The 22,329-nt window shown below is 47.6% G+C and overlaps 1 protein-coding gene across 1 annotated transcript in view; it reads right to left on the reverse strand.

Moving 5' to 3' along the window:
• Window positions 1-14,861, reverse strand: part of LOC8027358 (proline-rich protein 12) — a 30,990-nt gene extending 16,129 nt beyond the window's left edge. Inside the window, exons 1-3 of the mRNA XM_002407903.5 lie at window positions 14,556-14,861; window positions 7,981-8,247; window positions 4,514-4,620 (exon numbers count right to left, since the gene is read on the reverse strand). Of these exons, the coding sequence (XP_002407947.4) occupies window positions 4,514-4,620; window positions 7,981-8,247; window positions 14,556-14,580 (399 nt within the window). The 5' untranslated portion in view covers window positions 14,581-14,861. The remainder of the gene's footprint in view (window positions 1-4,513; window positions 4,621-7,980; window positions 8,248-14,555) is intronic.
• Between the last annotated feature and the right edge of the window lie 7,468 nt (window positions 14,862-22,329).

Raw genomic sequence — 22,329 nt, forward strand, 5'->3', positions numbered from 1 at the left:
TTATTCGCTCCAATAAATATCTCATTCGGGTTCAGTTTGTCCATAATAACTTTTAACTGGAGAACTTTCATTCCGAGGTCTCTTTGCAGTATGTCACGTCGGCCATGGTGCCACGAATGTAGAATAAAGAAATGTGACGGGCAACGACCCGTTTGCCAACCGGAAGTCTAGTTCCTCCAAACAAGCTACACATTCATATATTAAATATCACGTTTGAGAGCTTCATTAGAACATAAATTATCTGTCACTGGTACAAAACACAAACATTACGTTAAAAGCCTCGTACTATCCAAGTCTTGGACTTTCCAATGCGTAAGAATGCCAGGCCGCGTCACAGCCTTCCATTATGGTTTGACGCGAGATAAAAGAAAATGTATTAAAACTCATAAAAAAGATTTTTAAAAACTTGAAGCGACTTTTACTTTTGAAGTCCTATAATGCATAAAATAGAGTATTTAAGGTGCGATAGTTCTAAAGTGTTTAGAAGACATTAGACCGTCGTTTCAGAGAGTGAAGAAGAACCTTAATTTTAAACTGGGTGAAGAGGGCACGCCAGTTTTCCAGCAAGATTTAGTGGGAAAATTGAAGCAATGTGTATGGCTCGTGCCAACGTGCGAAACACTTACATCACACATGCACGTGCTACAAAATCCAAACTTCTCTCCCTTTTTGGACGGCACGAAGCACGGGAATTCCAAAGTCTAGGACTTCGGGAAAACCAGAAAGTAGCTCTTTTTTAAGGTTTGAAGTTCGCCATTGCGCCGCCAAGCCACCGCGACCGGGGGAATGCTACGACTTCCTGTGCAACAAACACAGACGCCCCACTTCTCGCCTCAATACTGGCCAACCACGTCTGAGCACGCCGAACCAACGTGCGCTGCCAAGCACACAAACAAAGGCTCTGGGCTTAGGATTGGTTTGGGATCCATGGCCACCGGATACACAGATAGTAAAAAACACGACGCTCCCGATGGATGGATGGATGGATGGATCTGGCTAAACCCTGTGAATCGGGCGGTGGCTTGCGCCACCTAGCCAACATTATAAATCTAATTATATGTTTTGAATTCCAAGATTAAATCTCACCCCTGCCTCGATTTTAGCCACCAGTCTGATAACCTCCGCTTGGTTATTTCTACCCGTGTAAAGTCTATTTTTCCTTCACTGTCTTTAAAACCCAATGCTTTGATTAAATCCGCCCGGGCACTGTTAACTGTTGGGTGAAGCCCTTTACAGAAAAGTATTAAGTGTTCAGCCGTTTCCTCCTGCTCCCCACACACACTACATAAAGTGTCCATCTCCTGGTACTTAACCCGGTACGTCTTAGTCCGCAATACTCCTGTCCTGGCCTCAAACAACAAAGAGCTTCCCCTAGAATTATCGTAGATATTTTCTTTGCAAATTTCCTGTTTGAACATTCTGTACGTCTCCAGTGCTGGTTTTGTCTGCATACCCGTTTCCCACAGACCCTTCTCTGTTTCTTTTATCCTTTTCTTAACCCGTAATTCCTGGTTGGCGCCCCCACTGCCGCCCAAATATTTGCTTGATAATTTTCTAGTTCGCTTTCTCCATTTGGTATCTACATTCCTCATGTACAAATAACTGAAAACTTTCCTAGCCCACTGCTCTTCCTCCATTTCCCTCAAACGCTCCTCAAATTCTATCTTGCTGCTAGCTTCCCTGCCCTCGAATGACGTCCATCCCATGTCGCCTTGTACCCCCTGATTCGGCGTATTTCCATGAGCTCCCAAAGCAAGCCTACCTACGCCCCGCTGTTTAATTTCTAACTTTGCTTGAATATCTGGTCTCATGCACAGGACCGCATTGCCGAAGGTCAGGCCGGGAACCATGACCCCTTTCCAAATACCCCTCACCACTTCATACCTACTGTAATTCCACAGAGCCCTATGTTTCATGACGGCTGCATTCCTGCTACCTTTCATCGCTACATGTTTTTCATGCTCCGTTAGATACTCAACACCATTATTTATCCATACCCCAAGATACCTGTACTTATCCACTACCTCCAACATGACCTCTTGTATCCTATGCTCGCCACCATCTTTATCATTAAAAATCATCACTGCCGATTTTTCTTGACTAAATTTAAGACCTAGTTTATCTCCCTCTGTACCACAGATATCCATTAATTTCTGCAAATCTTCTTTGTTGTCGGCCATTAGCACTATATCATCTGCATACATCAGCCCCGGTAGTGATTGTTTAATCCATTCACCTTGCTTGATGAAAGAAAGGTTGAAGCCAAACCCGCTCCGCTCTAGTTTGTTCTCCAATCCCTGTAAGTATAACATGAACAACAAAGGCGACAAAGGGCAGCCTTGCCTAAGCCCCCGCTCTATCTCTATCGGCTCCGATACATTTGTTTCCCATTTTATAAGCACCTTGTTGCTATTATATATATCTTTTAAAAGATTAGTTACTCCAGCTTCTACCCCTAATGTACCCAGTATGCCCCACAAATTCTCTTGAATTACACTGTCGTAGGCTCCTTTGATATCCAGAAACGCTAGCCATAGGGGCCTTTGTTCCTTTTCTGCTATTTCGATACACTGCGTTAAAGAGAACAGATTGTCCTCTAACCTCCTTTGCTTCCGGAACCCATTCTGCAGCTCCCCCAGCACCCCCTCGCTCTCCACCCATGCCTGCAGTCTATCCTTTATAATCTGCATCACCACCCTGTAAATCACTGACGTCAGCGTTATAGGACGATAGTTGTTTATGTCCGCTTTGTCCCCCTTTCGTTTATATATCATGCTCATCCTGCTTAGTCTCCATTCATCGGGGGCTTTCCCATCCGTTACCATTTTATTCACTGCCTCTCTTAATGCTTGCTTAGATTTTGGGCCCAAGTTCTTGATTAACATAATGGGAATACCGCCAGGGCCTGTCGAGGTGCTACTAGGAACTCTTTTCTCTGCCCTTTCCCATTCTCTTTGTCCGAACGAATCCATAGCACTTACCGGTCTGTTCTCCTGCGATAAAGCATGTGCCTCATTCCTTCGGTCTCTAAATTTTTCCGCCATCATTGTCCCTATATGCTGCATTGCCTTATCCCCTTCCAGTCGAGTACCTTGAGCTGTAACTATAAACCTCTGTTCTAAACTTGTCTTATTACTCATGGAGTTCAGATGTTTCCAAAATTTCTTGGCTGCATTTTTATCCTTTTTGTGCACTTTTGACAACCATTGGGACCCCCTTGTTCTCATTTTCTCACTGATTAAACAGGATGCTTCCCTTCTATAAATTATGAAATTATCCCATTTTCTGTCTACTTCGGCTTTTGGTTCCCCCCTTTGCTTGGAATGTCTGTGTTCCCTGGATGCTTCCTGGCGTCTCTCTATGGCGTTCTTAACCTCCCCATCCCACCAGCTCTTGGGTTTATGCCTTCCTTTTTCTCTAGGTCGGACCTTGGATAGCTCTAGCTCAAATAATCTCATTAAATTTGTGTAAGTCCATTCTGCTGTGGTATCGCCAGAAATTAATTCCTCAATTTGTTTGGTTGCTATCTCCAGTTGCTTCTCCGAGTAAAAGATCCTATCTGGTTGTTCATCTTGCATCTTTCCTTTCCCGGTTTCTCTCGTAAAGCTCAGCTTGATCCGTTTGTGATCACTACCCAGGCTTCTGACCCCAAGTTCATCTATGTTCATTACCTTTAGCCTATCATACATCCTATGCGACATTAGTGAATAATCTATCGTCGAATGCAAACTCCCTACCTCCCAAGTTATGAGCCCTTCACACTTCTCGGTACTGCTGCATAAAACCAAGTCATGTCTTTCACACATATCTAGCAGCATGTTACCTGTCGAATCCGTGTACCCGTCCATATCTTCAATGTGTGCATTCATGTCTCCTAGTATAATAATCTCAAACCCCCTCCCTAGTTCATTAATGTCACTTGCTATACATTCTATAATTCTTTTGTTTTCCTCTTTGGCATCTGCTCCTGTCCACAAATACACAAAGCCAAGTAGTGTTTGCTCCCCCGCCACTTTTCCTTTTAACCATAAATGTTCCACACAATCCTGTTTGACCCTTTGCCACCAGCAATGAATGGTACCTACCGCCCTCTTGTGGCGGTGCAAGGTACCACCAGCAAAAGTTTTACAAAAAAAAATGTAAAAAAAAAAATATTTCATATAGGTACTTTTTTTTTGTAAAATTTGAAGCAAGATTTGTAAAATCGTAAAATTAGTCCCAAACTGTACATTTTACGAAAAATTCGGAAGAGTTGGCAGGCATGTATAGGCCACATGATGTCAACTGACATCATATGAGCTACTATACACCAATTCAGCTTCCCCGCTGAATGTAGCGGGACAAGCGTGGACGGAGAAAATTTGGGGATTTGGGGGTTGGCGTTTATAAAGCTGCTTTCAAATATTTTTCTAAGCCAGTTCCCTTCTGATCCTCCAATATTTCGAGTATGCCTTAATGTTGTTCTTTACGACGGACCGAACGAGGCTCTGCACATGCGAGGGAGGCCTCTCACCTTGGCTGCGTCCGGTATCCAGACGGGGTCCGAGTCCGAATCGTCGTGCTCCAGCTCGGGCTCCGACGGGGAGAGGTCCTCGGGGTCGGACTTTTTCCGCTTCCACCCTGCGGGGGAAACCGCTTTACGCGCAAGGCGACGCGGCCGTTCCGCGGGGGCGAGGAAATCTCGCTCGACTTCCCTCCGACGAAGCTTGCACCTAAAGACGGCAGCAGATCCCAAGTCCCTTCGGGAGCCACCCAGTGTACGCGGGGCAGCCAAACCCTAGCTTCGTTTTGGAAGTGCATTGCAACACTGCAATTGGTGGCTTCCAAATAGACACCAAGGAATCGGGGCTGGCAGAACCTGCTTACAAGGTGGGTGCCAGTTCTTTTGCAGATCTGGAGCGACAGGGCTAGAACCAAATTCCCCACTTCCTTCCGAAATCCCCTCCAAATGTTGTACCAGGAATTTCCCTTTTTGTAGTTCACTGCTGGCTCCAAAGACACCAGGGAAAGCACCACACCAGACACACTCGGTGGCTCCGTTGCCACGTAGAGCAACTCCATCTTGGGACCTTCCCCGCCTGTTAACGAGACAGATGCAAACGCAGCTGAAACCTCGCAAAGCATTGTCCGTTGTCATCGCCATCTTTGCAACTTTGCCGTTTCAAAATCTAGATCCCCGCGGCGCCCAAAGTGTTTCTCGCCAATGTCGGCATATTTGGCACTTGACCCAGCTTCTCGACGGGGCTCGTCCTATCCCTATTTTAAAATAATATTATCCACTTTTCTCGAAACAAAAATTCTTTCGACGCCACGAGCACCAGCATTGCACGCCGCGGCAATGTGAAGCCGCACGCTCGTTCGCTCGGGTGTTTCTCGTTTCAAAAAGCATCTTTCTGCGTAAGAGCAAACGGAAGCTCATATCGCGAGACTCGTTCACTGAGACTCGTAAAGAATGGCCTGCGTTTTGATGACATCATCGAGAGCGGACCCGGTCGAGCGTCACCGTACGAGTTCTCATAAAATGGTGCGTCACGGCAGACCGCCTACAGTAGTCTCGCCATAATTCCAACTCGGATATTCTGTGCCTCCGGTTATTCGAGCACATTTCGAAATTTCGGTTGTCCCACTATCTTCTTAATTTACAGTCATTTTGTAGCCCCTCTCGGAGCAGCCAGAAATCCATTATGGAACAGCAAGAAGTCATTTTGGAGCACGAGCATTTCACTTTTATTCGCAGCACCGTGAATATCCTATGCTAAGATTTGTGCGTTGGCCTATCCAACTCACAAACATGCTTTGCCTTCACACTTGCGTGCAACGGCAGGTTTGATTTCCTCAAACACAGAAGCAGCCGTTCAGTTGCACATAAAAGCACTGGGAGTGGCAACGAGATGCTCGTCCATGAAGGACCGTATGCACTGCTGGGAATGGCCATTTCAGCTACGAAATAAAATGCAAACCAAATAGTATGTTCCACTAAAATAATGCTAAAAGAATCGAGCGTGCAAATAGATGTTTTATTCCGAGTTCTAAAGGTTGTAATAAAACAAAAAAATTCTTAATTCCCATAAAAAAAAAAAAAAATGTTTTTGTCATTAAATTATGAAAATCAATGCCATTTTGTATGTGGAACCTCACAATACAGAGAATGGCCTGTGAAGGATAAGTATGCCTTCTGAAAACAATCCAGCCAAAGTCGTCGAGTTAATTCCCGAGCTTCCTCGTACAACCTAATCTAGTTTTATTCTACCGACTGTACCTCGAGCAAATAAAACGTATATAGAGGTGACAATTAGACGATAGAGTTCAAACAAAAAGAAACCTATAAAGCAGTTTGTACATATTTATTTTCTCGAGAGTTGTCTAGCTAAATGACAAATTTTGAATTGATATCGCCAGAATACCGCAGTTTATCAGAAATAATGGCCGCAGCCTAATTCAGTCATTTTTACTGCCGCTGCATTAACACTCACAAAGTTCCTTTTTACGGCGGAGTTGTTAAAGGGCTAGTTTCCCTGGGATGGTGTCCATCCACAAAGAAATGTCGACGCAGCACTCTGGTGGCCGCCGTCGCTCAGAGATCGCGGCAACCTTTCCAGCCTTTCCACTCTGACTTGCAGACGGCCATTACTTTATTCCCACCATAGTAGAGCTTCGCTAGTCTCCTTCTTTACCAGAGTAAAAAGGCCGAAAGTTTCTTTAATAATCCCGACGTTTGCGCGTGTGTTTAACGTACTGCCCCGGGAGAATGCTTTCCCTTTAGCCCTCAGGTGCTCTGCAGCAAAGCAAGATAGGCTAAACTGCGTTGCTCACTTCGCGGTTGCTGCTTCACTGCAGTACGCAGGTGCGCGGTGAGAAGCACACTCAACAAAGCTAACTTACACAAAATACCGCGAAAATTCCGAGTACCGTCAGTGCTGGACACTGGCAGAGAGATCAAGTGGTTATTTGTGGCTAAAATCGAAAGTTCTGAAAATCTGCACAAGCCTACCATAACGATCCGGACGTTCAGCAGGGCCAGAGTCATCACACCCTCAGTATTAATAAAGCGAAATAAAGTTTTGGCGCGTGGCCTCACATTTCGGTTAAATGTAGCGGGATGAAGCAGGGTAAGTACTCAGGCGCAGCTTGGTGCAGCAATCGCATCACTGAATGTATTTAGGCCGCTTCATTAAAACGATCTTCCGGCGTAATTCCTACTTTTCTTTCTGGCGGCCCGGTCGGGCGTGTTTCTTGCCGAGCACCGGTGCACTGCGGGGAAGCAACACCCGCGAAGCTCGCTTCTGCGGGTGTTGCTTCTCCCAGTGCACCGGTGCTCGGTAAGAAGTTGACTCAACGGGGCTAATGGACCACAACAGACGACACTTTTGCTGGATGAACAAACTTGGTTATGTTTAGAGGTGTCACACACTGTCTAAACAGTCTACGATAGACAACATTTTTGAGGAATGAACAAACTCATCTCGTACATTTCGCCAATCTTTTATGCGTGACATACCTGCTTATAATTAGTAGGCCTGCGTAGAGGAAATCATCAAATATCTGCTTCGTACGCGTAGCCCTTGATAACACAAATTTGTCTATCATCCTATTTAGATGAATGTTTGACGATTCAAACAAACTGTGCGGCTTCCTGGAGTTTGAATTAATGAGTTCAGCCTGGGAAAGACGAGGGAAAGTGCCGATCTGGGGCGCCCATAACATGGCGGTGACGTGGCTACTTGCAGCGACCGCAGTCTTGCCCTGGGACGGGTCTTGGACCGTCCTATCCCGCCCATGCATCCAAAGTGGTTTCCGAGTGGCAACGAATGATGGAGCAAGCATGCTGTTGCCCAGAACGTTGTGGCTTATGTTTGCGTTCCGCAGGGCTGCAGGGAGACCTGCAGCAGAAGGGGCGCCTGCCACCTCCGCGACAGGATCGCGACATCCAACAGCATTGCAGCTCCCGCGTTCCCTCGGACGTACGGGCGGATGCCCCACCTTTGCGGTGCTGCGGAGTCTCGGCGGGAGAGGCCACCGGCGAGGGGGCCTTGCGTCGCAGGGCGGCCTGCCTGCCCCGCGTCTGCCGGGGGGCCTCGCAAGTCGCGCGGGTGGCGCTCGACGCCACCTGGCGAGCCGAGGTGCGGCGCGTCACCACTCCGCCCGGCGGCTGGACAGGCTTGCGTGTCCGGCGCCCGGCGGCCTGCGCCGGAGTGGCATCCGGGTCCTCCGCGGGAACCGAGGCTCCCTCCGTCGCTTCGTCTGCGTCTGGCGTGAGAGGGAAAGCGCGTCCAAAACTGCGTCTTCGTCTCCTTGTGTCGGCGACGCGCGCGACAGGAAGCGTCGCCACGGTCAGTTTTTTTGTAACTGGCACCACCACGGGCGCATCGCGAGACTGCCAGCTTGGATGGCATTGGTTTGAAAATCGACGGCTACTAGCTTGCACTCAAAAAAATGAAAGCCGTTTACAACTCCCTGTAACGCCGAATTAGAGCGCAGCTCTTGAGGAGGAGGAGGGAAGGGAACTGGGGGGGGGGGGGGGGGGGGGGGGTCAAGTGACCTCGGGGGGCGGGAAGTCACGTGACCTTGTGGGAGTCACGTGACCTTGGGGCGTCACGTGACGTCGGGGGGGGGGGGGGGGGGGGGTCACGTGACGATGCCGATGACGTCATCAGTGACGTCACTGATGACGCCATCAGTGACGATGACGATGCGGATGTTGGTGACGTCATCAGTGACGTCATCAGTGATGATGACGATGACGTTGCGGATGCCGGTGACGTCATCAGTGATGATGACGATGACGTTGCGGATGCCGGTGACGTCATCAGTGACGTCACTGATAACGTCATCAGTGGCTATGACGTCAACGGGGGGTCACGTGACCTCGGGGGGGTATATCCCCAGGTCACGTGACCCCCCCCCCCCTTCCGGGGTCACGTGACCTGGGTAACCATCGTGAGGGTAACCCTAGTAACCCTCGTGAGGGCAACTCTCGTGACCCTCGTGAGGGTAACTCTCGTGACCCTCGTGAGGGTAACTCTCATAACCCTCGTGACCCTCGTGAAGGTAACCCTTTTGAGGGTAACTAACCCTCGTAACCCTCGTAACCCTAAGAGCTGCGCTCTAAAACACCGTCGAACTCGCAATCGACGACAAGCAGCCAGGGTCCCCCCGTCACGGCAAATTGCAATGGTGACTTGGCAGATGGAAACCATAAGCGGGTGCCAACATAGTCCCCAACAGGATTCAAGCGGTAGGGAGTCGAGCTTGGATAACACCAAAGCAGCAGAAATTGCAAATGCTGGAGGCCGTCAGAAAGAGACCTTTGTCAACGACTACAGCCTCGAAAGAAGTCGGCAGAACCCCAGTACGGTCGTTCACACCTCTCACAACCACAGCTGACGCCCCAACGTAGGACCTACACTCTGATTTAACGAATGTCCGCTTATCTCAACCTACTACAGCGAGTTATAAGAGGCGAATATTCTGGGCCTGGAATTGTGCAATCATGGTTGTTCGGAGGGAAGTTAGTTTGCCTCGACCGCCGTTTGGGGTCTCTGCAGCAGTTGAGAGGCCGGGGCAGTACCATCGCTCACCGTCGATGCAGCAAGATGGCCAGGAACTGACGGCCACCACCCCGAGGTTGTCCACGTTTCACCGAAGAATCCGTCGGTTAAATTATGAATGCCGACATTTCACCCGGTCAACTAGAGATCCACAGACCAGCACTACAGCTTACAGAGGGTCGCACAAAGTAACGTGTGGCACGAATTTGAACGTCGCTTTACTTTAGAGTGAGCAGTGTTTCCTTTCTTCTTTGTGCAAGCGCTACCGTTTCCTGTCACAACCAGAATCATGCTGCAATAAATGCGATGGGGACAACAGCTGGAATGGTTCGGATTGGACGGCCGTTCTACAATAGTGAAAAAGAGGGCTCTGTGAGATAGCCGACAACTGCAATCCTAAAGCCCCCGTTATTGAAAGCACACCTACCATAAATACCGGGAGAATGTCCACCCCATTTTCACCGAAAACTGGATCAATGTAGACACGGGCGCTTGTCTGGTCAAATTGGGCAGTTCACGTATATTTTGCAAAACTCCCAAGTTTGGGAAATGTTAAAAGTGGGCGCTTGAGCGAAGTGGGCTCTTCTGCGGTATTTTACAGTAATGCCAGACTTTGGCAGTAACAGCTACAACGAGAAAGCGAATAATAGATGGCGAGCGAGTTCCAAAAAGGTGCGCCGCAATCCATTAATGCTGTGGCATCAAACACAGGTAAAGATGGGGCTTCTGTGAGCTTTCTGTGCTCCAACCTGCTGCCACACTAGCAATCAATGGCGCAGCCAGGGGGGAGGCTTATGGGGCCCGAAAGCCAGCCGACTCTATAATGTACAGATGCATTTGGACCCCTTCTACTCCCCGCTCCGCACCCCAAGTCATGGACATCCAGCCACCTCAAGCCCCCGCCCCCTGGAAAAGAATTCCTGGATACACCCCTGCTGGATTCATCTGATAACTTTAGCTATAGACCTTTTCTGTGTACTCTCAACCCCAGCCACCTAATAGGCGTATCCGGTATGGGCAACGAAAAAATAATCCAACGTTTCAACCTGCAAATAGTAAAAAAATGAAGGGGAGGCAAAAAGAGAAAGTGTGACGGTTACGCTTATATCCTAAATGCCTTCTATTGGCGTGGAAAAGGCAAAACGATGTTTTCGCCCATACTGGAAGTGACGTCAATTCAAGATGGCGGCGCACTTGCAGAAAAGGTTTATAGATAGGGCTCCGTGTTTTCGGATAAATCTGGAAAACTCCGAAAAACACCCGCCGGTAAAATTTAGGTCAATTCGGATTTATTCGATAAACTCCAAATGTTTATGTGTCAATGCCTTTTTTTTTTTTTTTTTTTACAGTTTGATTAGCACAAAGTCAATGGTCCTGGTAAAATTGCAGCATAATTATCTTTCAAATCTCGGACCGTTTTCAAAAGGGGTCCTGCCGCTTGTCTCTTCAAGGTTGATTCAGGGCAACAGGTCGTTCGTTGTACATTCGGTCACGACAAAAGCCACTCTTTTGGTTTCCGGTTTGGGCCATGCGATTTGTGATTTAGAGAAACGAAAGGGTATGTATTGGGAACAGTGAAAGCTATGGACCATAGGGATTGTATAAAATTGGGAAGAGGGGCAGTTTAAACTCTATTACCTCGTTAACCACTCCACCTCACGCGGCCGCGGGCTAGGTTGGTGGAATAGGATGGGATGACTACGAGCTTCCTAGCGACTACGTCCGGGAGTTTATTGATTTTAAGGTATCGGCGTTTATCCAAGTGCCACTTGTGCGTGACTTTTGTCGTGGATAAACAGCGCTACGTTCGTGTCACTTCTTTGTCTGGTCCTCGTCTTTTCGCGCTGTTTTTAAATCCGACGGATAAATTAGTATTGCCAATGGCAATGGCACCAACGCCAAATTCAACCGAAAATATTTCAATTGATACAAGCGCGTCTTCTTTTTTTTATCTGGAATACGTTTACATTCGGTTATTATTTATTTATTTATTTTAATAGGAAACACAGCGAAATTAAACTCCGAATTTCGGAGAATCGGGATTAAAAAATATATAAACTCCGATAAACTCGGCAAAAAATAAACTCCGAAAAACACCCTCCAAATTTGACGAAAAATAAACTCCGAAAACACGGAGCCCTAGCTACAGACCAGGCGTGGTCAAAGCGCAGCGTGCGAGCTGCATGCAGCTCTCCGCCGGTTCAAGTGCAGCTCCCTGGTAAGTGTGCGCCCTTTCCCTCCCCCAAGATGAAAAGAGTTGGAGCATTTAAAAAAAGCTCATGGTCTTAGCAGTTTGGTACTACATACGTACAGCTGGACTTGTTCTTGGCACATAGATGTGTCCAGTCACCCCGTTTCTCTTATTGCTCTAGAAAGAACTTCTAACTGTATACGCGTAACAAGCGTCAGGGGCACTGGCTGGCTAGCAAACCATGCTTTCTTTTCAGCGGTTACAGAAACATTCTGCTGCCTGGTGTTATTTGTTGTAGTTGACAGTTGTCCCCTTTGGAAAGGACTGTTCACTCCATATTGTTTCTTCTTTAAAAAAACTTTTTTTTTTTTACTGCAGTTCTTTGAACTTTTGTGGTTTTGTCTTTGGCTCTAACCCCGAGCCAGTCTGGCCACCCCTGACAGAAGCTAAGGAGCACTTTTGGTTTCAGTTCTAAACAAGCGCATCTGAAACATCTTGTGCAGGGCGTCGCAACTGTTTGGGAGATAGGGGCAACAGTGGTGGTGGTGGGGGCTGAGTGAGATTTGCCGCCCCCTCCCCCGCATTGCTGACGTGACGTTTTAAAACACCACTGTTTTGACGTCGCTGGTCTTGTGATAAAGAGCTCAGAGTTGTAAGAGCGACTTATGTTGGGAGCGTCCTTACTCAGACATCCCCTTCGAGGACGTGCACACTCCATTCATAGGCGTTTGTGATCACCAAGCCATAAAGAAACTCGTATTAAAGGGTTACTACAACGAAATTTCGGCCCTTATTTTATGGTCTATATGTGTTCAAAGGAGCAGTATCACATCGCACACACCGATATCTCGTTAAAAAAGTCACGAAAAGGAATTTTAAAACAAATTAAACGATTAGAAAAGAGCACCTGGTGGATGTTGCTAACGCCTCGTTTGTAATGCTCGTCTAGGAACCTTGACAGCTAGTGACGGTGAGTGTCTCGCCTCCGGCCACGACGAGAGAAGAGGGGCAGGAGGAACTCCCCTCTTCCCGAGAATGCCTTTTGTGTGTCGCAGAAGTCGCTGTTGTCCCCCTACAAGATTACAGAAGATTAACCCGTCACTCAAAATTCGTACAAAAGCAGCCGCTTCGGTGGCTGGAACAACTAGGCCATCCTCTCGACGTCAGCCTCGCCGTAGCTTTGCTCGTCCCGAGACGACCTACGTCACGATTGCGTCGGATGCAGGGTGTAAGATAGACAGGTGGAAAAACGGCCCATACAAGCCTATTGCAGTGCCATGACCGGATTGTGTACTCGTCTGCTTGCGGGTACCCCCGACTTGCGACAGATGGTGCTGCGGCGAGAGGCAAAAAATCGGAATCGGATTTGCGTGGAACTTAATGGAAGAGTGCGGAAAATAAACCGAGAGCACGACAGTCCTCCATTGAAAATCCACGAGAAACCATCTCCGTCAGTTTAGCCGGTCGCCATCGGTCGCCCACCCGGAGCGAGCGTTCGCGGTGCTCCACATAGATGGCGCCACAGAAAAAGAGAAAATCGAGGGGGACGCAATGCGGTCGCTCATTCGGCTCTCGTTTCCCCACCCGTCTATCTTACACCCTGGTCGGATGTCACGTGCTCTAAGCTGGGCCTTGTCCGAGCGCTTGCTAGAGTGGACCGTTTATAACAAAAAATACAGCCACCAGGCTCAAAATACAAATGTGTGATTGTCGTTTACGGATATTGTGGATCATATTCGACGTGTTTTTGAACACGACGGATATATTTCAAATTTTGTCCAAGTATCCCCTTAAGACTTGAGCCCATTCTTACTTCCACGCACGGAGTCCCCTAACCTCGCGAGCCTCAGGCTTGCTACGACTTCACAGAGAACCCTCGCCCCTTTCGACGTGAGGGTCAGGCAGCATACTGGTACTCGATGCTAACGAAAAGTAAAATACTACTAGTACTGCGCTTTACGACTGCGCTACTCGCATTAAGGCGAAGAGTACGGATGATTTAAAACATAAATGTAAGAACAAGTATTAAAATCAGGATGTGCCTACGTCAGCTCTTCAATTCTGAAAGGGGCATGGCATGGGTCAGTTCACGCCAGTGGAACATGCTTGATACCTGAGCCATCTTGGATGTTTCTAACGCATTACAAAACAAATCCCGAGAATGTTCGAGGGGGCAATGGCAGAAACAGCGTTATCGTTCGCATAGCAGAAAACTCCTAATCGTAGATACGCCGGTAGAAAACAAAAGGAATTAAAAAAAAAAATAAACGAGCTAAACGCGGTCGAATTTTAAAGTTGGCCGGAGATACCGTGATCACTTCATTTCCTCGTCAATTTTCACAATTTTGTTTCGATCAGTTAATAAAGCTGTAACTCGCACGCGTACGAGGAGGCGAACGCGCTCTAAAAGCGAGTCTGGTTTGAACGCGCTTAGATCCGACCCTTCCCAGTCAGCCAGCCGATCGCCACCAAGCACGGCGCAAAGCATAGCGATTATCGCACGACTGTAAAAAGCACACATCTTTGACTAGAAAACTTAGCTCTGCTTGAACTAGTGTCGCCTGCGACGTTTCAAAGTCGAATAGGCTATTTTTTTATAGTCATTCGGAAGCACAACTAACGTCAGATTTCATGAACAATAAAAAGGTGACGACGGGGCTAGCAGCGCTCACGTCGACTGTCTCCACCGAGCTCCGACAATCGTCGGAAAATGTGACGAGCGTAGAGTACACTTCGTGCGCCCCGAAATCGCCGCCCGCCGTCGATCTTTCTGATTCGCGATCGGGTTGGGCGGGAAACGGAGAAGAAAACGTTACCTTGCTTGACAGAGGCGTCCGCCATGTTTACAAGCAGAGCAGGCGGCAACTTGGAGCAACGGAGCTTTCAACTTGGGTGCAAACAAGGAGACAGGGTCGGCTTAAATAAACGGCACAAAGGACGCCATGATGAGTGCATCAACTAATTATTTCGTTTGCGTGCGGCAGTAAGAAATCAAAACCCGGCTCGCAGGCCAGCTTCCTGAGCGTACACATTTACATGGTTAGGGGAATGTGCTAGGGAATGCCCGGTAGAATTGGCGGGGATGGCGGGGACGAGCGTTCCCTAGGCAGATAAATTTGAACGCTTTCAAAATAGTGATGATGATAGCAGTAATACTTTTGGTTTTGGTTTCGCTGCAGAGGCGTCGGCTTATTTTTAATGGAGTGGGGACAGACCATGAACTCTCTTTATTTTAGACAGTTGTCTCTCGTTGCCTTGGGTTTGACCACACAGTTATTATAATTATTATAATGTAGTACGCTAGAGGTTCAACAGGCGCAGCAGGCAGCAACCAGCCGAAAATTGACTTCCGGTAACGCATTTTTACGGGGAAAAGCGGGTGGCAGGCAGCCTCTGCGTCGTCGCGCGATGACAGCGCAGCAAAGGCTGGTTGCACTATCCTTCCACGGGGCGCGCAGAGCCTTTTCTACTGGGGGGCGCGTTGCCGCCGGGACCCAGAAAAACCCGTCGTATTTGTGCGGTTTTTCAGAAAGCCATAAAATGCTTCACGTGCCTTCTATCGTTCTGCAATTTGTTGGTTTAGTGGTTTCCGATGATGCTGAGCAATTTTCTAGTTGAAACCATGTCTTTAAACGCACTATTAAAAAGTTAATTACGCGAAAATAGTTAACAATATAATTATCCCGAACTTCAATAATTTTCTTAATTAGGCCCCTGGCGCAGGACCAAAACGACACAAGCCTTTTTCGTTGCGACGCGTAGTTTTCGCAATATCGAATTTCTCCACCTTTCGTGAAACACCCTGTATATATAGAAAACTTTACAAGACAAAGCGCTTTTAAAACATATATTAAAGTTGGATAAACGCGCACGAAACCACCGCGCCGCTCGACAATTTTTTTTTTTTTTTTTTTCACGTCGATGTTAGATATTTTTTGACGTAGTTACGCCATGGCCTTCCTTCTCCGACATTGTGACGTAACCACTCGGAGCACAGTAGCGCTTTGATCCGCGTGTTTTGCCGACAACATGGCCGACAGAGTAGCTCGGCGCGAGTCACGTGGTACTCAGGGTTCCAGGAGGCGGTTCGCCCCACTGATCGCGCTTCCCCGCTTGTTCGCTGCAGCGCAAGTGAAGCCACCGGGCTTCACTCACTTGGGATACGATTTGCCGTTTTTGCTAGCCTTTGCTGCGGTTTTCCAGCTTGCTGACGACACGTTTTCTATTCGTTCGTCGTCATTCGCCGAAGAAGTTTTTTGAAGACTCTGTGTATTGTTGAGACTTGCCGTTGTGAACACGTGGAAAATTTTACGAAAGTGCAGTGTCGCAGGAAAAAGGCACAACGCGTCGAAAGGAAGGGCTGGCGGCGTGTTCAAAGCATCCTTGGCACGCCGAAGTGCCGTGTCTCTTTGCCTTCGCACGCTTGGATACCGACCAAGAACCGACGCCGTGTGTATGTGTTCAGCGAGTGCAATGTGCGTGAAGCTGTTCGTGCCTCTGGATCAGCGTCTTTTCCCCTCGCGGTTTAGGAACGAGCTTAATCCAGCGTCCACTAGCGACGGGAGATGGGGAGAAGGTACGTCTTTTTTTCGTCCTTAGACGATTTACACAATACCGTGCACAACAGCTCCTCATCACTGATCAGTGCTGGCTTATTATCAACCTACGCGACTCGCCTAATTGTAATTGGTCAACAGATTGCACACGACCATATCGGCCGCGCTTCAAAGATTTTCATTCTCGCCGTCTTGTACATTTGCTTTCGAAAACCCCCCTGGCTCCACGTACAACGTTGCCCTATTCGTGCTCCCACGGAATCTATTAGAGTAGATTTGGGACATAGCCATGGTTAATATAGTACATAAGAATACGTACAGATCTCCCCCTTTTATTGATAGCAACTCACCGGAACAGCTGGACGATCCAGAACTCCGTGGCCGATATATATAAATGATCTAAAGGCATCTACGCGCGACACACGTTCAGAACTTTGGCGCGGCGTCAATTCTTGACCGGTATCCAAGCGTGCGAAGGCACAAAGATGCATCACTCGGCGTGCCAAGGAAGCTTTGATCACGCCGCGACACCGGCGACACGTTTTCGACGAGTTGTACCTTTTGATACGGCTTCACGCACATTGCACTCACTAAACACATTCACACGGCGTCGGTTCTTGGTCGGTATCCAAGCGCGCGAAGGCACAGAGACACGGCACTTCGGCGTGCCAAGGAAGCTTTGAACACGCCGCCAGCCCTTCCTTTCGACGCGTTGTGCCTTTTTCCTGCGACACTGCACTTTCGTAAAATTTTCCACGTGTTCACAACGGAAAGTCTCAACAATACACAGAGTCTTCAAAAAACTTCTTCGGCGAATGACGACGAACGAGTAGAAAACGTGTCGTCAGCACGCTGGAAAACCGCAGCAAAGGCTAGCAAAAACGGCAAATCGTATCCCAAGCGAGTGACGCCCGGTGGCTTCACTTGCGGGAGCGGCAAGCGCGATCCAGCAATTGTCATTGAGATCAGTGGTTCGCCCTATGGGAGAACACATGGAGATCGACGCAAGACGGCTGATTAAAAACTAAATGCCGAGTTCACACTTTTCAAAACTAGTCTGTCGTGAAGTTGGTAAAGCTCTAAACACTTTATCAAAGTTTTCATAATATCGGATGTGTGTGAAAATTTTGAGAAGGACGACGTCTGAGGCGTTGTCCTGTCCCTTTCTGTTTCTTCGACTTTTATGATATTTTCTACCCCAGTCTCAGGTATATTCAACATCTTTATGGCAGTTTCCCAACTGAGTGTTTTAGTAACGTTGGTGACAGGTTACTCGGGTCCTACGCGTTGCCTCCGTGAACAAAGGGAGCCGACCGTCGCGCCCAGTTCCCACAGTCGCCACCAGGCGGCGCTGACTTCCCAGAACGCTAATAAAGTCATTGGGTTTTAGAGACAGCGAAGGGAGAGTGGATTTCAAGACTGTAGAGATTACCAAGCAAAGATTAAGTGAATGGTGGCAGAAATCGAGAGAAAACTAGGTATTTTCTTATTCACTGATGGCAAGGGGGTTTCATAGCCTCACTTTCTTTGCACTGCGGAGTGAATATAGATTTCACATTTAAATATTCTAAGCTTAAATGGTAAAACAAAATGGCTAGGTGGCGTAAGCTACCGCCCGATCCAAAGGGCTCAGCCGTATTCATCCATCCTTCATCCATCCATCCAGGCAGTGCTTGTTCACTGGCACCCGCCCTCATGGAGAATAGAAGGGTAGGAGAGGGCATGACGTCGGCCGCGTAGCCTCCACAAGCCATGCTCCCTTGACGCCTCGCCTCTTTCTCATTTCCCTCCTTACTCTCCTCACTCACCATGCCAACGTGACCACATCACGTGACCATAGCTAGCCTTCGTCTTACTATGGACCACTAAAATACACCACAGTCTAGCCTTCGATCTGATAAAACCTACCGGACGGAGCGCGCGCAAGCCTGCAAGAAGTCCTTGTACAATGAACCATCCATCTCACACGTGACATGTCACGCGCACCAATCGCCAGAGAGATATGCGGTCACGCTGGGCACAGAATCGTTTAAACTTTTTATGACTAGGCTTCACCAATATTGCAACGTGCCCCCTCCTAGTACTTCTAACCTCCTTGCCCGCCCTAGCACCCGCGTGCTACCGACGGCCAGTGTTGTATGCGTTACCGAAAAAAAAGTAACTATACGTTACTCGTTACTTGCAAATAAAAGGTACGCGTTACCGACCTACGTTACCTCAAAATAAAAGGAACGCGTTACCGTTACTGAAAAAAAGTAACGCACGTTACTGTTGCGCACGTTACTGTTGCGTTCCTTTTTATTCACGAACTAAAATATTTGCTGTTTGGACGGGAAAGGGAATGACACAAAGGTGTCATTCTCTTTCCCAGCGGGAAGCGAAACGCAGGCTTCAAGGCAGGAATCTCCCCAATCCACCCGAAGCCTCTTTGGCCTTCCAGCCGAGGCGACGGCGGTAGCGAGGTCAACGAGCCGCGGGAGAAAACCAGTGGCACGTGACGTCAAATCTGACGAGCGCCGACGTCAAACAAAAGTCGAGGACAGCGGCATTTTTTTTTTTAATTTATGACTAAACACAAACCACAAAAAAAAAATTAAATTTTTTTTTAAGTTTTAGGAAGTAAAGTAACGTAACGTAATTTCGTTACACGTTACTCAGGATAAGTAACGTAAATACGTCACCCGTTACTTTTTTGGAAAAGTAACGAGTACGTTACTAGGTTGCCAAAAAAAGTAACGCGTTACCGGTAACGCCGTTGCTTGTAACGCGTTACCGCCAACACTGCCGACGGCACTGACGGGCTCTTCGTCGCGCCGAGCTTAATACTTCAACGAAATTTCAGATATTCCCGTCGTGTTCAAAAATAGATTGAATATGATCCACAATAGGGAGTTTTCGTAGACCGCGTTTCCTCCTCCGCTAAACCCTCCGCTACGAAGAAACCGCTACTGCGCCTGCGCGCCGATGGCCTTGGCTGTAGAGTTCCGGGTAACGTAGCGGGTTGCGGAGAGCGTTGCGGAACGGCGAAAACGATCTACGAAAACTCCCTAATACCCGTAAATGACAATCGCACGTTTGTATTTTGAGCCAGGTGGCTGTATTTTTCGTTATAAACGCCCCACTCTGGCAAGCGCTCGGAGAAGGCCCAGCGGAGACCACGTGACATCCAACGCAATCGTGACGTAGGCCGTCTCAGGACTAAATTTCGTTAGTGAAAAAATTGTAAGGGTGCAGGCGAGCTGGTGGAAGTTAACCATAGTTTTGTTTAACCCGAGACTGGGGTATTTCGGAAAAGGGACGAGAAGAAAAAAGGCCACTAGGAGGCGACGTCTCAAACACAGCTAAGGATTTTATTCCATCGTATGCACTTTTATACACACCACGTCCACACACCACCAACCAAGTCGACCAATGACAACATAACACCCGGAATACACTAAGCCAAACATAGGCCCAAAATATTACAAAAGAAAAATCTTTCAGCCAGACAAAAGGACAAGAAAAGCCTCCGACTACACAACGTCAACAAAGAACCGTTAAAAGGTTTTTCCAACCCGCAAACACACGGAACCAAAGGGAAAGAGGGCCTACAAGACCTAATTAAACAAAGCCAAGCAACAAACCATTAAACTAGCCGGTACTTAGTCACCGTAAAGCAAAAAAAAAAAAAAAAAAAAAAATAAATAAATAAATAAATAAAAAAAAAAAAAAAATACCGGCAACCGGTCATTCTAACCCGCACTACACATTGAAGGAGAGCGGAAGAGGGTAACCATGAACCAAAGTACACAAAGGGGAGAATGCAACAGTTCCAACCTCAACTACACACTTGAAAGAAGTAACAAGGAATATCAGAACAAACAATATGTCCTGCACCTGTACTGCATCTTTGTAGGCAGCGCACAAAGTGCTGGATAGCTAAAAAAAAAAAAAAAAAAAAAAAAAAACGAGGGGTTTACATTTTGAGGAATTTTCTTGAGCTTTCTCCTAGATGCATTGATGGCTGGCTAATGCAATTTCCCATCGACCTAATTCGGACTGTTTCCTTCACTACCCTTTTTACCTCATTTTCCTCTCGATGTATTACCTCCGTTTCCGACCAAAACACCTTACAATTGTTGCACTCAGACACGTGCTTGGCGATCTCCGAGTTCGGTGCCCCGTTTTTTACATTTCTTTTATGCTCGGTCAGTCTGTCATTCACGCACCGCGAAGTTTGCCCCACATATCTAAAACCACATGCTAAGGGTATCTCATAGACTACACCTCCTTTGCAAGCCACTGACCTGTCCTGATGTTGCCTTCTGCATTCCTTTGGAGGTGCAAAGAACGGAGTCATCCTGTTTAATTTGTAATCAGATGAAAACACTACGTCAACTCCAAATCTGTGAGCACTCGCTTTAAGGTTATGCGAAACACTGTGGTAGTATGGGACTACGGCAACCTTTTTACTTCTTTCTCTCGTTGTTCCATTTTTCTCGCCGAAACTTGGGGAGAGCTGCCTCGTGATGAAAACTTTATCATAACCCGCATCCTCTAACCTCACCCACTGCCTTTTGAGGGCTTGGCCTACATAATGAAGACATGACTTCTTTAGAGCGTTTGCATTGTTGCATTCTCCCCTTTGTGTACTTTGGTTCATGGTTACCCTCTTCCGCTCTCCTTCAATGTGTAGTGCGGGTTAGAATGACCGGTTGCCGGTATTTTTTTTTTTTTTTTTTTATTTATTTATTTATTTATTTTTTTTTTTTTTTTTTTTTTTGCTTTACGGTGACTAAGTACCGGCTAGTTTAATGGTTTGTTGCTTGGCTTTGTTTAATTAGGTCTTGTAGGCCCTCTTTCCCTTTGGTTCCGTGTGTTTGCGGGTTGGAAAAACCTTTTAACGGTTCTTTGTTGACGTTGTGTAGTCGGAGGCTTTTCTTGTCCTTTTGTCTGGCTGAAAGATTTTTCTTTTGTAATATTTTGGGCCTATGTTTGGCTTAGTGTATTCCGGGTGTTATGTTGTCATTGGTCGACTTGGTTGGTGGTGTGTGGACGTGGTGTGTATAAAAGTGCATACGATGGAATAAAATCCTTAGCTGTGTTTGAGACGTCGCCTCCTAGTGGCCTTTTTTCTTCTCGTCCCTTTTCCGAAATACCCCAGTCTCGGGTTAAACAAAACTATGGTTAAATTTCGTTGTGGGGGGCCTGCACCTTTTTTGCGGTTTCCACGTCTCTTAGGGTTCGGGCAAGCCAGCGGGCATGGAGAGAGTAACTAAATATCAGAGCATTATATTTTAACCGGACGACGCGGAAACCTCCTCCACCGACGGGGGCGACCCGCGGTACCGAAAGTGCGCAAAATGTGACGTCTTTGGTCCTGGGCTTACTACTGGTCAGAGCCGCTAAAAGTTTCTTTTTAGTCGAAATACAAAACACAAGTGGCACGAACAGTTTAAATTATTTATAAAAGTAGTTTTTGTTCAGTATTTTAGATCGAAAAAAAAAACAAATGCAGTTTAATAAGCTACAGAAACAAGAAATGACCCGTCGACATACCCGCCACCAAGTGGTGGAAAAGGCGGCGCATACCAGAAAAGAGTAGTGGGATGAGCCGCCGACACGAAAAGATTCCGGATGTACGCGGCGGCGCTGCGGTCGTTTACGGACTGGAGGATCCGACCGGCTCCGAGCGTTCCGAAGGCCATCAGCGAGTAGCTTCGTCTTGCGTTTTGGCTATTTAGCGGTACGGCAGCATGAAGTGGCTCCCATTCTGAACTGATCTTTACCCCGTGTTTGCTGTCGTTTGTGGCCAATGAAGTGTCATGCCGAATTAGTGTTTAATCGCGCAGTAAATGCAATGAGAGCCGCTCTGGCTGCCCGCTGCATACAGCCTACGCAGCCTACGCAGCCTACCCCAGAACACGCTTTAGTGGCGCTCTCTCGCGCCGTCGAAACGCAGTGCGGCAGCCGTGAGCGCTCGCTTAGCTCACTATCCCTCCTCTAGTTCACGGCCACTGAAGCAACCACGGACGTCATGAGGGAGGTTATTTTT

This window comes from Ixodes scapularis, unplaced genomic scaffold, assembly GCF_016920785.2.
Source record: "Ixodes scapularis isolate PalLabHiFi unplaced genomic scaffold, ASM1692078v2 PGA_scaffold7__128_contigs__length_106722199, whole genome shotgun sequence".
NCBI classification, from domain to species: Eukaryota; Metazoa; Arthropoda; class Arachnida; order Ixodida; family Ixodidae; genus Ixodes; species Ixodes scapularis.